General features: G+C 49.0%; 1 protein-coding gene and 1 long non-coding RNA gene across 2 annotated transcripts; both read left to right on the forward strand.

Moving 5' to 3' along the window:
• The first annotated feature begins 937 nt into the window (after positions 1 to 937).
• LOC127338122 (uncharacterized) lies at positions 938 to 2363 on the forward strand. Its single transcript, XR_007874204.2, has 3 exons — positions 938 to 1152; positions 1255 to 1395; positions 2135 to 2363. It is a non-coding gene; the product is annotated as an uncharacterized lncRNA (long non-coding RNA).
• A 5329-nt stretch (positions 2364 to 7692) lies between these two features.
• Positions 7693 to 10560, forward strand: LOC127341082 (endo-1,4-beta-xylanase 1). Its single transcript, XM_051366856.2, has 2 exons — positions 7693 to 7814; positions 8482 to 10560. The coding sequence occupies exons 1-2, from the start codon at positions 7800 to 7802 to the stop codon at positions 10306 to 10308; spliced, it is 1842 nt and encodes a 613-aa protein (XP_051222816.1). The 5' UTR covers positions 7693 to 7799; the 3' UTR covers positions 10309 to 10560.
• Positions 10561 to 13398: the final 2838 nt, after the last annotated feature.

Raw genomic sequence — 13398 nt, forward strand, 5'->3', positions numbered from 1 at the left:
ACCCTGAATATATTGTAGGCCATCTCTGAAACTGCTCCCTCCTAAGCATTCCAAACACTATCCTGAATATATATGATATCTCATATCTGAAACTGCTCCCTCCTAAGAATTCCATTAACTACCTTGAATATATGGTACGTCAACTGGATCACATTCGGTTCCAGCGGATAGGGCATCTGATTGGAGGATAAATTCCCCAAAGCAACTGCAGTTTAAGATGATTTTCAAAGAGAGGACCAAAACTTGTTTCAGAGAAAATCATCTCCATCTCCACCTTCCCATCAATAGAGGTTGATCCCGACCGAGATTAAATTAGTACAAGACATACCAATGAAGCCTAATCAAGATTAAATTAACATACCAATGACGACTCAGTACATGGAGTGGGCTGGCTGTGACGGCAATGGATAAGGGAGAGTAGGGACACCGAGACCGGCCAGATCGGAACCTGCTGGCCGCGACGACCATGTCTAGTGTGTCCTGCGGCCGCGAAGACGGGAACGTGGCGGCTGTCCTGCTGGATCTGGGGACTGATGGGGAGAGAAGGACGGTGCGACGGCGGCGTCAACTACACGTCGATCTCGGGGAGCGGATAACAGCGTGCCATCGCCGACGACAAACGGGGGAGGAGTGCGGGGGCATGCGGGCTGCCAAGGGTGACGGCCGAGGACGATGCTATTGGCGGCGGAGGCGTGGACATGGACACAGGGTGCGGTTGGTCGATGAGATTATCGTGGGGCAAAACAGTTTGCATGACGTGCGATTTGCGGGGCGTCTGACACTGTTTTACCGCAAATCACGGGCTAATCTTTTAGCGTTGATGCAAGGTTGTGCGGTCACGATGTATTGGATCTGCCTCCTCTCGCTCTTTTTATATTGGTATAGATGAACGGGCCCCACTGCCACGTCAGCGTCTTCAAGGCTCAGCCCAGGAATTACAAGCACGAACGTATACGTTTTGCAGTTTCGTGACGTTTTCTTCTCCAATTGATTCAGAGCAAATTAACCGTCATTTAACGAGCCGTTTGTTCCTACTTAATCCTCACACCCTCCTCTCCATTTCCCCTCAAACCACACAGATCGAGAGTCCCCAGGCTGCTCAAATTCGAGGTCGCAATTCTGCGGTACCGCTGCAGTATATCGTCGATTCCGGTGAGCTCGGTCCGCCGTTTTATCTCTTGTTTTTCTCCAAACTTCCTATTTCTTCATTGCGCATCTCTGAGGCTTTGTTTCGCAATTTTTGGTGCACCACAGCGACGGCTGCAATTTCATCTATGAGCGCCGTCCGCGGAAAGAATTTTTGGCGAGCGATTCCGGCGAGAAACTCCGGCGAACCAGTGCGCCTCGATGTCCACGTTTTCTTCACCATCTCTTCCCGACGACGCACTTCATCTGGTATAACCCACCGCGATCAAATCTTTTCTATAGAGCCTAGAATTGCTAATACCATGTCGCAGCTACGTTCTTGTTCTTTTTATTTTTATTTTTTTTCTCACCTTTGTTCAATTCACTTGCAACCACGGGATGTTGACCCTAAGACCAGAATCTGATCACTTAAACGAAGGGGTATCCCCAAATAGAAACATGCCACTTGTCATATGTGTTCTAATTTTCGAATTTTCTGGACAAGATTTACTCCAATCTTTAGAAAATCATAACTTTAGTTCTGTTTATCAAAATTTAACAAATGAGATGTCCTTAGATTCACAAAAATGTGTAGAATACAGTAGACACATAATATTGCACTTTTGCATCATATTTATACACAGTTTTTGCAGAAACTCAAATAGAGTATTTTGGATACAAATAATTCTACAAATTATTTTTGAGTAATTCCTTTTGCTATTAGCAGAGAATTGAACCCTCTGTACAGTAGCATTAGAAAATAAAAACGTGACCTATACAATTCTCTTGTAGTATTTTGTTTAAGTGTTGTAGATCTTTTCTAACAATAGAAAATGTTTTTAATTATTAATTCAACACTAAAATTTTGCCATGGCATCATGCATATAGTTGAAAACCAGAGAACATGTTAAGTGTGTTGTTCATGTTTAATCCACATATCGCATCCATATTTTATTTGTGGTTGTCTATATGTTGCTATGTGTTTATGGAGTGAAATTTTTGTTTGTAGATTGTGGTTGTGCTGATTGCAACGAGTGTTTCTGCGAAGAGTGTACCAACTCCTCCTCTCACCAAGGCAAGTGACACACCAATCACAAATGTCCCAGTTTTATAAATGCACTGTAGTATTTTTTTGTAGTATACATGTGTAGGGTTTTATGCTTGCTATGCAATCCCAGTAGTCTAGATACCCCTACTTGACTTTCTCTGTTGCCATTAAATTTAGTTGTAGCTCAGCTATGCTATAAAAAGATTTTGTTAGTGAGTTATGAAAAAACAAACTAAGTTTAATGAACTACCTGGGATGGAATTTGTATTGCTTGGTTTATGTTGAGTGGTTGCAACGGAGTCATGTCTATGAACCGCCGTGTGCATCGCACTTGTGGACAGCCACCCAGGAACAAAGAGATATTAGACAAACTTGCTCATTAGCTTACCGTACAACCAGATGCTAATATGGGCTCTGACTTGACAGAGTATGTTGTGTGAACCTGGGCCCTACGTGACATGATGATGTAGGGGAATGTAGGTTGGAGCGGGTCCGTAGAGGATGGTCTGGGTGATCACTTCGGAAAAGTCTCGTCCTAGTCGACATCTGTCCATTTGAGAAAATGTGCATCATGGAAGAAGAACATACTAGGTCATATGGGTAAATTTGTACAACCTCTGCAGAGTGTTAAATCTAAGTACTTAGCCGTGTCCCCGGTTACGGACAATTTGAGCGAACTGACAAGGATCTTGTTCGAAAGTCTCCTCATCCCAACTTCTTAAATTAAAATTTGATGGGTGAACAAGAGTAGGAGGAATTCGCTAGTTTCCATCGGTGGTATTCCAGGTTCAGAGTTCCCCTAGAACTAGCTTTGCAGATTGATCCCTCCTTTTTTTCCCCGTGCCCTCCTGCGTCGCTCCCGTGGGCGACGGGGAGGGAACCCTAGCCTCCCCCACCTCCAGCCCCCCTCCTCCTCCCCTCCCCTCTCCTCGCCGCCGCCGGACGGCGTCGCCGGGCAAAGCCTGGGCGCTGGCGGCGGCGGGGCTCTCCTTCCCCCTCGCGCGGAGAAACGGCACGGGTCGTGGCGGCCGTCGAGGCGGCGTGCTGGCGAGGCGCGGCGGCGCGGCCGGATCTCCGGTGGTGTGGTGACCTCGTGCTCGGGCGGGCGTGCTCGGGAGGGCGTGCTGCCGGCTGCAGCCGCGGCGGCGGTGGCTTCTCTCGAGCGGCGCGGGCTCGGCCCCATTCTCTGGCGGCGGGGGTCGGCCTAGCAGCAGTGGCGGCGGAGCTGCGGGGTCTGGTTGGGACGGCGGCGCGGTGCGGCAGTAGGGCGACGCGGGTGAGATCTGGGCCCGATCTGGGCCAGGCGGGCAAGATCTGGGCCCGATCTGGGCCTCGCGGGCCCCTGCTGTGTGCGCTGGTCGGCATCTCGCGGTGGCGCCGGGAGTCTGGGAGGTGGCAGTGCCTCTCCTCCGACTGCCGCGCGACCGGAGGCCATACCGGGGCCAGGCGAGCCTTCGGTTGGCAGCCACAGCGTGTCGGGTTGGGTTGCTCTCTGTTCCCTGTCCGGTCACTGCCGCTCTTGCCCTCACTACTCGTCTGGCTGGAGGTTGCTGCCGGCAGATGGGATGAGCTTGGATGCCGGGGCGGCGGCCCTGGAAACTGCACGGTCGGCTTTACGACGGGCAACGTAGCGGTGGTGGTGGCTTTACTCCTAGGTCATGGGGATGGCGTGGAGTGGGCGGCGGGGTTTCCGGGCGTTGGTGCTGCTTCGGCAGTGGCAGCTCCCAGACCATGTCTCGGAGGCTTTGTTTGGTGTCGGCGGGCTGCCCATGGTTCCTTTGGTGTGGTGGGAGTTGATTTCGGGCGAAAGCCCATCGCTTTTGCGCCAACGGTGACGGCGCCTGTGGGTGTCGTGTCCCTCTTGGGGGCACCGTTGTGGTCGCTCCCCCAGGCTAGAGCTCCGGGTGAAAACCTTTGACTGTTCTCGGTCTCGACGGCGGCGGCGCCTAGCGTCGTCACCCTCTTGGGGGCGTCGTCGTGGAGCTTGGGTACCTTTGGCTTGCCCTCGTCGTCATCGGCGGGCAAGCTCAGATCCTCTTTTGGTGCTCCCCATCCCGGCGTAGGGCGGACTCGGCGGCCTCTTATCTTTTACACGTGACATTGTGGTCTTCGTTCTCGGTACTTGTTGGCTGCTGGCAGGATCGGCGCTCCACGGCCCGGAGCGGGACCGCAGGCGGCCCTTCCCAGCAGCAACTTGGTGGTACGAGATGACGATGTCCGGTGGCTTCACAAGGAGGCGGGGTCTCAACTGTAGTCGGTTGTTTCGGTTGTATTGTGGAGGGTGTGGCATCTCCTGTACTTTCTTTTTATTTTTGTGGTATGCTTTGTAAGAGGTTTCCCTCTCTACCTTGTATCGGTTTGGCCGTGTGTGGCTTTATTTATAAAGCGGGGCGAAAGCCTATTTCGATGAGGTATTCCAGGTTCATTGATTTCTATCAATGGTACCGCCTAATTAGTAAGGAAGAAAATGATTTGACAAATGATAGGAGAAAACTGGCTTTATGCAAATCATACCTGAGCTCTACCAGCCAAATGATCACGTATATGTTAGGTTGCCACTTGTGTCCACCAAAGTGTCATCTTGCCAATACAATTCCAAATATATTGACCATTCGTGGCTGCAACATTTTATGTTGCAAGTTACAACTCTGATTGAAGAACGTTGGATTAGGGTTACGAGTCTTCGCTCAACATGTCTGCATGTGGCATCATGAAGAAAGATGGCTCCATGCTTTATGTTTTACTTTCCGCTGTGAACTCTGAATAAGTGCTAGCCTGAGAGCTATGCAAGTTGTAATGAACAATTTTATTTTCGCTGGATCATACGTTGTAATAATGACCTTTGCTATTTAATATTACATCTTAAATTGTGTGTGCTAGCAGTTCGATCCGGGACTAGCACTATTGCACAGGGATCGGCACCCTACCGGGTGAGGTCACTTCAACTCCACTCTCCCAACGAATTTCGAGCTCCTCCTCCCGTTGGCAGGCAGGTAGGCGCACACATCTTCGGTCGGCGACGGTGGTAGCGGCGACGACTTCATTTGGGCGGCTTCATCTTCTTCCTGGTGCAGCACTTCGTCACCTCCGGCGATGATGGTAAGGATTTCCTTTCCCCGGTACCTCGGTTATGTTTAGATCTAGGTTAAGAGTTATCAGATCTTGGCTAATAAGTTTCAATCTTGTAGCAGGGGTTTTCTGGATTGTGCTGAGCTATCATGATCTTGCTAGGGTGCCACATTTATGGTTCCTTGTTTGTCCCAAAAAGGGCGCCTTCACAAAGGGAACGGCGTGCGAGCACCGCTACGATCCACACAAGCACGCCGAACCAATACCCTCCAAGAGGTTTTTATTTTCCTTCTAGTAGTAATTCTTAATCGCCCGAGAATTTCTTAAATCCAAGTTGACGGTGAGAACCGTCTCTCTAACCTTGACAGCCGTGTAAGAATTCATTTTTGTATTTTTTTGAACTCAAGGAAAACAAGCATCGTATTTTATTGCACTATATGAATAAAAAAATTACATCATACTCTTTGACATGTATATTTTTCTAAAAAATTTGACCGAGACCTAGTGAAATATCAGACATAGACACCCTCGTTTCTTTTCTAAAGGCACTAGCTCAGAGAAGATACTTGATGTGATAGCTAGCCACTATTGAATCGTCTTTTCGGACATAGAGATACACGTTTGTCAGCGCACGGAAACGATTTATTGTGGAAGATACAAAGTTATTGCAATTTGCAGATTGCATGATCCTTCGTTAGGCGCATTAACTAATTTCTCGTGGACGTGTTTCCATGCTTTTTTTTTTTTGACGTGACGTGTTTCCATGCTTTTGAAGCGACTAAGGATGCCCATGCATTCTGGTCCTCCATATCTTTGGGTCGGCATGCATGCTGATGAGCTTGCTTGTGCCGTCAAGATTCACGAATGGACGTCACGGATCACTCGATAGTCCAAGATTGATATGCATGCCTGCCTCGGCCGATTTCTGTAGCTTCACGCCATGGCCGGCCTTGCGACTTATACATCGTTTATTTTTCGAGCTGAACAGCAAGATCAAAGTGGAGATGCCCATCACGTACGTCATGGGACGGCTGCGAGTAGCCCCTCCAATGGCGAAACACTCCATGCAAGATCTGGAAACATATTGTATCTTCTAGCTAGCTAGTGCCTGTAGATGTACCACCATGGGCTAAAAGCACATTTGTACTTCCAAAAGCTTTCAAAAAGTACATGTGTACGGCTACTGGCTATGTTGTTAACTAGCTTATCGGCCATCATATTCACATATCTATAAATATAATACTACGTACTAGCACGCACTAGCGTACCGACGAGCGAAGGAAGGATTGACCAAAATTTACTCCTCCGAAAGCAAAGAAAAAGATCCAGGTTGGGAGATGCTGCAAATGATGATTAACGTCGTCATAACAAGAGTAATTATGAAGCTAATCAAGAGAGGCTGAGCACCGATCAATCTAAGAGTATCTCCGGCGGCTTTCTTCTATGGGCACCGGAGCCTAGCCGCACCCCCCAAACAACCGATTTGCCTAGAGTTTTTCAAAAAAGAAATTGGAATTTGAACCATGATTCTAAATAATTGAATAAATTTGATGCAAACATGAATAGCTTAACACACAAATATATAGTTTTACAATAACTAAAATGGAAATAAAACAAAGTTTAACTTAATCAAACAGTGTCTTCTCTTTAAGCCTCCAGAGATGCACCGGTGCACCATGAGATCATTTTGCAATTGCGCTTCCACTTGAACCTCCACATTTGACAGCGGCGTTCTCATCCGCTTGTAATTGAAGAAGAGCAGCCAGAACATAAAGTCTCCTCTTGGTAACGGCTTCCTCATCCATAAACTGATGCATCATCATTTCATCATCGCTATTCATATTTTATAAATCAAAAAATGGAGAAAATCAATCAACAAAATGACAGCGATAGAGGCAAATGCCGTCACAAGTAAACAGCCAAACACCTTGCTAGCTAGTCATCCGATGTTGTTAATTACCTTATTGGCCATCGATCACATTCACATGTATTGCAAATATAATAGTAGAACGCAATGGCGTACCAACGACCGAAGAAGGATTGATCAACTTTTACTCCTCCGAAAGCCAAGAAAAGGACCGTAGTTGGGAGATGCTTCGGATCGATGCTGCAAATGATGATTAACGTCATAACAAAACTAATTATGAAGCTAATCAACCGGCTGATCCTCTTGATATCACAGTATAGGTCCGGAATGTCGGCGAACCGATCCGGGCGGCTCGGGCTGATTGACTAATCCTGCGTTGCCCAAACTTGAGTGTTGCACAAAAGATAGGGAGAAAGATACGAGTTTGGTAGCCCAGATTGGCCGTGGCATGGAGCACCTAAGGTTTGCTTTCCTACAGCTAGCTAGCAACGGGTTTCTGCCACCTTTTCCCCCTCTGTCGCCATGGAAGTGGATGGCCGGCCAAACTGCCTATAAATTGCACCCACTGCATGCCCATCATCCCTCACTCACAACCCAAACAACAACAACATCATCATCATCTTCAGCACCAGAGCGATCGACAACGCGTTTCGCCTCCTAGCTACGACGTTGTCCTTTGGCTTCATCGACATGGCATTTGCTGAGGTATGTGACCTGCCCTTGTCATGGCTATCTTCTGATCTCAGGATTACAATCTATGAGTACGTTTCAAATTATAAGATGTTTTAGCTTTTTGTGTAGCATATGTATCTAGATTTCCAGGCACATTCAACTATGTATGCTTGCTCGTTTCAGTTCGTATATATGTAGTTCACGTTGAAATATCCGATACAATCTTATAACTGGGAACCGAGGGAACATGCACATGGTGTTTTCCATGGATGAAAGCTTGGATAAAATGTCCTTATATGTATGTCCAGTGCTGCATGTGGTGTACGCAGCTCGTGCAATAGTAGTGGTGCAAATTTGAAGGTTGGTCGAAAAGTTCCACCAGTTCCGCTGTGGACGAAATGTGGGTTCCAAGTAATATTCATCATAGATTCATGCTCTGTCGTTCTGCCGCCGCCCATTGTTTTCCCAGATCGATTCTCATCTTCAAAGCCAAGCAACTGGTCGAACAAGCTAAGGATATATGTCTCGTTACACTTGTCGTGCTTGCATTGCATGGCTGTCCGATCCCAACAAGAACAGGGCTAGGACTTCTCCAACCACACATCTCGGCATTGCAACATTTTCTTAATTTTTCTTTCTTCCCCAAAAGCCAACGTGCACGACATGCTTCAACGATGTATGAACGTGCGTACATGTGCAGGAGGAGGTGGCACTGGCGATGAAGCTAATGGCGGACGGTGGCAACAGCACCGACGAACAGGCGGCGGCCAGCACCGTGAACGTGATAGAGGACGGCAGCAGCTCGGAGGAGGAGGACGCGGCGGCCCACGCCGTGAACCTTCTCTGGTTCGGCTGCTCGGAGGAGGCCGAGGGCGACCTGGCCGGCTGGGCGCCGGCCGGCTCGAGCAAGCTGTCCACGCACAGCGACCCGGCGCCGCCCCCGCTCTCGGCCACGGCGGAGGACGTGCCTGGCGAGTGCAAGCAGAAGCCGAGCGGCCGGTACGTACTCGCCGCGCACCGCACCGACGAGAAGGACGGGCTCTCCCGGGAGATCACGCAGGCGCCGAAGCCCAAGATCACGTACCGGGTGTCCGGGTGGGTGTCCATACAGGGCGCCGCCGCCTGCACGGACGGCGGCCACGCCGTGCATGTGGAAGTCCGCACTGGGGATGGCTCCGCGGCCGGTGGCGGCGTGGTTCTGGCGGAGGCGGGGAAGTGGGCCGAGATCAAGGGCGCATTCCGGGTTGACGAGCATCCGCGCCGTGCCCAGGTCTACGTGCACGGTCCGCCGGCCGGGGTGGACATCAAGGTCATGGACCTGCGCGTGTGCGCCGTGGACAGGATTGCCAGGCTGAGGCACCTCAGGAAGAAGACGGACAAGGTTCGGAAGCGCGACGTGGTGCTCAAGTTCAAGCCGCGGTCGGAGGACGGCGCGAACGACCACGAGGCGGCGGTGAGCGTGAATGGGGCGTCCATCCGGGTGGTCCAGGTAGACAACGCCGTGCCGATCGGCGCGTGCATCAGCAAGTCGGCCGTCCAGAACCCGGCCTTCGTGGACTTCTTCGCCAAGCACTTCGACTGGGCGGTGCTGGAGAACGAGCTCAAGTGGTACTACACGGAGGCGATCCAGGGCCAGGTGAGCTACGCAGACGCCGACGAGCTCATCGCCCTCTGCGACCGGCACAAGAAGCCGGTGCGCGGGCACTGCATCTTCTGGGCGGTGGAGAACTCCGTCCAGCCGTGGGTGCGCGCCCTGAACCCCGGCCAGCTCAAGGCCGCCGTGGAGTCCCGGATCAAGAGCCTCGTGTCCCGCTACAACGGCCGCTTCCCGTGCTACGAGGTGAACAACGAGATGCTCCACGGCAGCTTCTTCCGGCAGCGGCTCGGCGACGACATCGACGCGCACATGTTCCGGGAGACGGCGGCGATCGACCCGGCGCCGGCGCTGTTCGTGAACGACTACAACGTGGAGAACGCCAACGACCCCAACGCGACGCCGGAGAAGTACGTCGCGCTGATCACCGACCTGCAGAAGCGGGGCGCGTCGGTGGGCGGGATCGGGGTGCAGGGCCACGTGACGCACCCCGTCGGCGACGTGATCTGCGACGCGCTCGACAAGCTGGCGGCCACGGAGCTCCCCGTGTGGATCACGGAGCTGGACGTGTCGGCGGCGGACGAGGCCGTGCGCGCCGACGACCTGGAGACGGTGCTGCGGGAGGCGTTCGCGCACCCGGCCGTGGAGGGGATCATGCTCTGGGGGTTCATGCAGGGCCACATGTGGCGCGCCAACGGCCAGCTGCTCAACGCCGACGGCTCGCTCAGCGAGGCCGGCCGGAGGTACGTCGGGCTCAGGACGGAGTGGACGTCGCATGCGCGCGGGACGGTGGATGCCAACGGCAACTTCAAGTTCAGGGGCTTCCACGGCAAGTACGTGCTGGAGCTGGCCGCCGGCGCCGGCGGGAAGGTCCGGCGCGCCTTCGACGTGCAGAAGGGTGACGCCCCGCTTGTGCTCGACATGAACCTCTGAGCAGTGACCGACTCGACGCACTTACACGTGTACGTGCGTGCGATACAGAATACCACTATTATTGGCTACTATTGGGATTGGGATTGGGATGATTTATGACGTAAGCTAGCGATAGAAGAGATGGGGTTATGTTTTGCCATTAGGCATATCATATGATTTATATTTATTAAGAGTGTGTGCAAAAGGGAAGGTATTGTAGCATTTGTTACATATACATGGATTGTGGTAAATAAAGAACAGATTTATACTGTACATTAATTTGATATAGTTATGAACAATTATTTTTACAAGATTCTATAAAAAAAATCATTAAGCAAGACATGATGTGTTAGTGATTTTTATCCTTGTGACCATCTTATTATGTAAATTAAGTGGTCTCGGGACTAAGTCAAAACTCACGCACGTCAAAACAGGAGTCAATTTATGTCATAATCTCTACTACTTAAAAGGAGAAACTTCCTTTGTTTTCTCCGGTCGATGTGTTTCGTCGAACGTGAGAGAAACACGTATGCGTCGCTCTGTAGGGGTACGGCCTGGGTGGGAACCGCAGCTACCGCCGCCCCCGGACCATTCTCGCTCGTCTCGTCTCCCCACTGCCACTGGAGGACGCCGACGGCAAAGCCCTTCGTTCGACGGCGGCGTTAGGGTGGTCTCCTAACACATACATGGATTGGGGTAAATAATGAACGGATTTATACTGTATAACAATTTACTATAGTTATGAACAATTAAGTTAACAATTATAGGACTTCCTTACGTAGATTCTCAAGGACTACTCTTCAATCCAGGGGAACCCACTGGCCGACCACACCATGTGGTGGCGCGAGGCACACCCTGACCGCGCTAAGGCCAGGTGTGGGGCCCCCCTGGCGCTCCACTTGCTTCCTCCTCTGCCATTTCACTCACTCACCCCAGAAAACACTCCACCATTGTTCAAACCCGTGCTCTTGCTGTTCTTCGTCGCGAATTTTCGATCTCCTTACTCAGCCCATATTTTCTGCTGAAATTTGAAGCATTTGCTCTCCGGTATGTGACTCCTCCGATTATCCAAATAGAATTTTGATTAGTGGAGTATATCTTGAATATTTTGCTGCTGTAGATGATATGATAAGTGAGCTTGCATGCTTGTATTATGATGAGATAATTTGTTTTGATGCATGTTTAGTCCTCTTATAAGTCTCCATAGTGTTCTCCTTCATTTGTTTGTCTTAAAAACATTTTTTATGAGGTTTGTTAAAAATTTCAGAGAACAAGGATGGACAACCACACATATGGAGAAATCTTTGAGAGGGAAGCACCTGGACCAAGGAGGTCTTCAAGATCATCTACCCAATATAGGCAAACTTACAATGAAGATCTCATTGCTCAAGACTTTGGTGAAAGGGATGATGGAGATGCACATCCATCCACTTTTAATTGCGCTAACTTCATGATAGATGCAGGGATTCATGATGATTTCTTGTTCCTTGTTGACAGTGTTGGCTTAACCACTTACATGAATGATGGGAGTGAACAATATGCTTCGCTCACTAAAACATTTATTGAGAGTTTCCACTTTAGCAACACTAACCTCAATCCGACTGTTGCATTTAAAATCTATAACAAGTCTATCACTTTGCCTTTGTCAAAATTTTGTGCAATCCTAGGTATTCCTACTACAGGGACAGCGAGGAAGATTAAGGACAACCCCGCGGATTTGTTGGAGCTTTACAGGGAGGTGACGAATGATGATGACCGCAAGGCCCAGCGTTGCAAGATAAGAAACATTCAACTCCCAGCTATTAGATATTTTACTTATTACCTTGCCACTAGTATTCTTGGTAGGAAAAATACTAGTAACATTTCCCATTATCACTTGGCTTTTCTAGCTACTGCACTCAATGATAGTACTAAGTATAATCTTGGTGCTCTTATTGCTCGTCGCTTGTCTGCTAAAGGACTCATTTATGGGGGAATTGTTGCTGCACGTGTTGTAGCTGCCTTGGATCTTACTATTGATCCAAATGATGTGTTGTTGAAACCATAAAGACTTGATCTTGCTGCTATGAAACACCATCAATTTGTTACTGCTAACTCTTGTGCAGGAAGTTTAGTATATAGAATGTTATTTGTTGATGGGGAAGAAAGGAAGGTTCCCCTACCACAACCTAGTTTGTTTAGTGTTCACAGGAAGCCGTGGTCTCGCTCAAAGGAGGAGTTGGACGAGCAGCTTCGACTGCTTGGATTCCATGGCCAGCAGCAGGAGGAAGAGGAGGCGGCCACTGAGAACTACACCACGCACTACACCGAGCCGTCCTCGAGTTCATACTAGGACGAAGGTGCCTCTTCGTCGTATTACAAGGGCAACATTTTTTTCCATGCTTGGTCACCATGGGGTTGATCTCCACTTAGGCCAAAAGCCTAAACTTGGGGGGAGGTATACCGACATCTCGCTCATCTACATATCATATTCCGTCGGAACTTTGTATATCCATGTTTCGCTTTTTTTTTGTTTTTGTTAATTTATTTCTGTAATTTATCTTTATTTGAATCTTGGAAGTTGTTACTACTGTAATAACCTCTCCTTAGCTTATTTATTTTGTTTTTATACCAAGAATAGCCTCTAATGGGAAGGAGGTAAGAATTTGGGGAGTTGCTGTCTAAAAACAGATTCTGTGCTGTCACTATAAAAATTCGTATAAATAGCCAGAATGGAATTGTGAGCTGCCAATTTTTGGGCATATGCCCCAGGTTGTTATCTAACTTTCGTTAGTTGAGAACTTTTCGTGATGAGCTACAGAAAATTTTCAGAAAAATCGAACTTTGCCTGCTGTTCTAGGTTGGCGGATTTCTGTCACTTGTTGCATTTGTGTGCTTTTGTTAGTTTTCTTTCTTTTTGTCGTTCTTGCTTTTGTTTCTACTTTCCAAAACACAAAAAGATCAAAATTATTTTTGTTGTTTCTCTTCATTTTCTTCTTTAGTTTGCTTCATTTTCCCTTTATGGTTTGCTATTCGAAAATCCAAAAAGATTTTGCTTTGTGTGTTGATTAAAAATCGAAAAACCAAAAATATTTGTTGTTCTTCTTTGGTTTTGTAAAGTTGCTGCAGGGT

Source organism: Lolium perenne, chromosome 3 (genome assembly GCF_019359855.2).
Source record: "Lolium perenne isolate Kyuss_39 chromosome 3, Kyuss_2.0, whole genome shotgun sequence".
In the NCBI taxonomy this organism is placed as follows: domain Eukaryota; kingdom Viridiplantae; phylum Streptophyta; class Magnoliopsida; order Poales; family Poaceae; genus Lolium; species Lolium perenne.